At 35.6% G+C, this 4,150-nt stretch overlaps 1 protein-coding gene across 2 annotated transcripts in view; it reads left to right on the forward strand.

Moving 5' to 3' along the window:
- Positions 1–3,846, forward strand: part of epas1a (endothelial PAS domain protein 1a) — a 9,718-nt gene extending 5,872 nt beyond the window's left edge. The window contains exons 7-9 of one of the 2 annotated variants that reach the window (XM_007562435.2): positions 2,477–2,583; positions 2,665–2,833; positions 3,669–3,846. In XM_007562435.2, coding sequence (XP_007562497.2) covers positions 2,477–2,583; positions 2,665–2,833; positions 3,669–3,831 — 439 coding nt within the window. In that variant the 3' untranslated portion in view covers positions 3,832–3,846. The remainder of the gene's footprint in view (positions 1–2,476; positions 2,584–2,664; positions 2,834–3,668) is intronic. The other variant, XM_007562436.2, reaches the window with a different exon arrangement.
- The last annotated feature ends 304 nt before the right edge of the window (positions 3,847–4,150 follow it).

The following is a 4,150-nucleotide window of genomic DNA, read 5'->3' on the forward strand; positions in this document are numbered from 1 at the left end:
AAAACAAATGCTGATTTAAGTAGTTTTCCCCCATTTTTTATGGATTTTCATGATAGAATGAAACTAAAAGTACAAATATTATTTATTGAAATCAATTTTTGTCTATCATTTATGTTTTCTTACATCGTTTTCCAAAATTATTAGCATCTCATTGGAAAAACATCTATCCTCTTTTTGTAAGTTTTTTACTTAAATCTTGAGTCTTTTTTTTTTCTAAATTAGTTTAATTTTGCTACCCTGACGGCAAAAATGGAAAAAATTTGAACTGTAGCGGTTGCAGATCGCTGGTGTCGTGTGTCAGTGACTGTCGACTGTCAGATGTTTGGGTTTCCTTTGAAGTCTGAGTTTAATAAAGACTTAAACTTTAAACTTGAATTAAATTACTGAAATAATTTATCTTTACGACAACAGTACAGTTATTATTTTTAACACTGTCACTTTATTCTTCAGCTCATCAAAGTATGGAATATAAAATTAGAGTCCAGATCAACAGATTTTTAATGTGTTATCAGGGAAAATCTGCAGTGAATCACCGAAATTAGCTGATCTTTGTTTTCCAAACCTCCAATTTTGTCCAAGAATTGAGAGGAATTTCCCTCCAGCGTGAAACAACAGGTGGAAGAGGGGAAGCAGTCCGCTACGTGACACGCTGGTCACGCTGCAACCACACAGAAAACTCCAGTCACTCCAGTTCCTTTCAGTTCAAGCCAGTAGAATGCTACGTAGGAAACTTTTAAATTAATTGTTTTTTTTCCTTGAAAACACAACCCAGTGTTCGTTTCGCATGATAAAATGAGACGATGAAGGAAACACAATTAAGTTACAGCAGCTGCAAAGTGAGCATGTGCAAATCTCAGTCAGTAAAAGTTAAAACAAGCAACATGTTTTGATGTGTAGTACTCTGCAAAACGCTCTTTAATATTTTATTTATTTATTTACAAAAGTAGGGGTTCATTGTAAAATAGAAGGAAAATAATTTCATTTTTTAACAGATTGTGCTGCGCATTTATATTCAAACATTTTAATTTGATAAGCCTTAATAAAATCCAGTACAACCAGTAGCTGTCACACGTCATGTAGTTGGTAAATAAAGTAAATATAATGTGGATTTAGTCTCCATCTGGTCTGTGAAGGCGTCATATGCACCCAAAAACACAACAGATGGGTCAAATTAAAAGTTTTAAAGCAGAGTTACTCTAAAATAAATAATACCACAACTCCAAACCTACCAAAAAATGTCTGTCCACCAGCCGTTCGGTCTCTGGTGGCTCTGAGGGAGCTGCAGAGATCCACAGCTCATGTGGGAGAAGGAAATCCACATCTTTTATATAATAATATAAATTCATAAAATCATTTTTTTTCTTTCCAATGCACTTTTTCATGTTGGTCTATCACACAAAATCCCATTAAAACATAGCAAAGTTTGTGTTGTGAATCTGTCAAATTCTTAAATATGAGCACTGTGATTATTGGTGCAGCAGCTTGGAAGTAGTTAGAAGAAATATTTCCTTCTGTTTTTGATAAAAATCTGTTAGAATCTTTCCAAACTACAACCTCTCAGTTATCTTGTGTTGGATTTGCGCGTCACTATACTTGTGTAATTAAGCAGAACTGATATTTCCTCCATCAGTGCTGATTGTGATGAAATTATTTAAAAAGGAAGTAAAATTGTTACATGTAACTCATGTACTTGTCAGTTTGTCAGGGCTTGTTCTGGATATAATCAATGAAGTTGCTGAAGGTGTTAAAGGTTGAATTTGCAGAAGGTTCTACGAAAAGCCTTTAAAAGTTCAATCTACTCAAACTGTCCTGCAAAAACAAAAAGAAAACTGTTTCATAGACGTGATTGTTTATGGGATTACACCTCTTTCTAGTGTTCTTGACTGTGCAACGTCGTCTTCTTAAGGAAATAATTTAGAAAAACTTTGTGTTTTATTAAACTTTGTGTTAGAAAAACTTTTTTCTAACACAAAGTTTAATAAAACCTTGTGTTTTTTCTAAACTTTCAATTAAATTAAATTAATCATTTCATTTAATGATTAAGTCATTAAAATAACTGATAATTAAAATCATTAAAATAAAGGATTTAATTATTAAATGGTTTAATGATTAAAACATTATTTAATCATTAAATTATCATCGAATATTAAAGATTCAATATTAATCTTTAAGACATAATGTTGAATAATCTTTACTCAACATTAATAAAGATTATTTTTATATAAAAAGTTTTATGTTATATAAATAATCTGAGAAATTTCAGGAACATTTCACATTAAAATATGTCTATTCTGGACATAGAAATTTAGAAAAAGCACCTGTTTCCATTTACCTCCCTAATTTTTCCTATTTCTGCTGCTCAGGTTTTGACGTTTTATTCTAAAGCGTTCATTAAAAATGTTTCAAAAATGCTGCGTTCGTCTGAAAGTTTCTGTTTTGTGAAATAAAAGAATCTGGTGTGTTTGTGTTTGTGCAGAGTGACTTCTCTTCTCGGCTACCGGCCCGAGGAGCTGCTGGGCCGATCCATCTACGATCTCTGTCACACGCTGGACACAAGCTGCCTGAACAAAAACCACCTGAACCGTAAGCCCTGACGCACGCACGCAAGCACACACACACACACACACGCACACACCTGTGTGACTGTCTCACCTGATCCTGCAGTGTGTCTGAAGAGCCAGTCGGTCAGCGGTCAGTACCGGATGCTGGTGAGGAGCGGAGGTTACGTCTGGGTGGAGAGTCACAGCGCCGTCATCCCGGGCGTCCAGCCGTCCAGGTCCAGACCCAACCCCAGCCAGCCGCTCTGCATCCTCAGTGTCACCTACATCCTCAGGTGTGTGTGTGTGAAAAATACAGCTGATAAAACTTTTTCTGTTCATTTCTGTGGCTTGCAGGTACGGACAACTTTTAAACCTGAGAATTTCCAAGACTAATAAAAATGTGTTTTCATTTAGAAATGGTAAGACTGACACAACATCTTAGTGGAAAGGAAAGGTTGTGGTGGAAACATATCTACAGGCAAAGGAGAAAGTAGTAAATTCACTCTGTATTCAGTCGGGTCTCCATTTGCATGAAGCTGGCCACCTACGTTTTTCAAATTACCTTAAATTTGTATCAAATGTTTGTTCTGCATTTGTGCAAACAAAAAAAATTTATCATATATAAGAAATTAATAAATATTTCCAAAGGTCAACCAGTCCCCCCACATGTACAAGATGAAACAAATTTTGTGTCAATCATCTGCACTACAAATGGTCTTGATAAAATGCAGAGGACTACGACCAGCAGATGACATGGATCCTTAAATCTTTACTGAAACTTCACACTGGACATCCATTTCCAAATGAAAATCAAAGCTTACTTTCATCTGAAAACAGAAATTTCTGTTGGTTTTGTGTTTTTTTTTCCTTCCACTAAACTTTCAGTTTACTTGTTTATATAATCTGTAAACATTCTGCTTCTCTGGCAGTGCCTTTTTATGGCTTACAGTCAAAATCTGAGGTCAGCAGTATTCTTGATTTTGTAGATCAAAACATAACATATTTTTAGTCTTTTCTGAGAAAATTAAAGTTTTATTTATCAACTAAATTAGCTTAAAATGTTTTAATAATGATATTCTAAAGGTGCTGAGAAGCATTTCTGTTGAATTGTGCTTTTAATGATGTCAGCTCTGTGTCACAGCGGAGTGGAGGAGCCGTCTCTGCAGCTCTCTTTGGATCAAACTTTCCAGAGATACTTGAGATGAAATCAGAGATTGAAGAAAAAAAAATCTGCTGGGACCAAAACTCTACAAGCTTTTTTTTTTTTCCTTTAATGTATTATTTTCCTTAATCTTATGTTTAATAAATTTGAACTTTTATCTTTCCAAAACGACTCGTGCTTTGTTCTGCTTCTTACGATATCTCGATGCAAAGCTGTGACGCGCCTCCAGAAATTTGCTGTAATGTTGAGTTCAGTGGCGGTTCAGGCAGATAACCCTCCAACTTCTCCGTTTGGTATCGTAGTTTCATAATCGCTGCTGCAGACTGTGGTTGTCAGGCAGTTGACGGGGCGGAGTCACATGAAACGTGTTGACAAAAACAGGTTGTTTGACCTTTCCTTGACCTCCCTGGGTCTGACCGTGCTTCCTATGGGGTTGGCTGCTGGGCCA

The sequence above is a fragment of the Poecilia formosa genome, unplaced genomic scaffold, assembly GCF_000485575.1.
Source record: "Poecilia formosa unplaced genomic scaffold, Poecilia_formosa-5.1.2 Scaffold136, whole genome shotgun sequence".
NCBI classification, from domain to species: Eukaryota; Metazoa; Chordata; class Actinopteri; order Cyprinodontiformes; family Poeciliidae; genus Poecilia; species Poecilia formosa.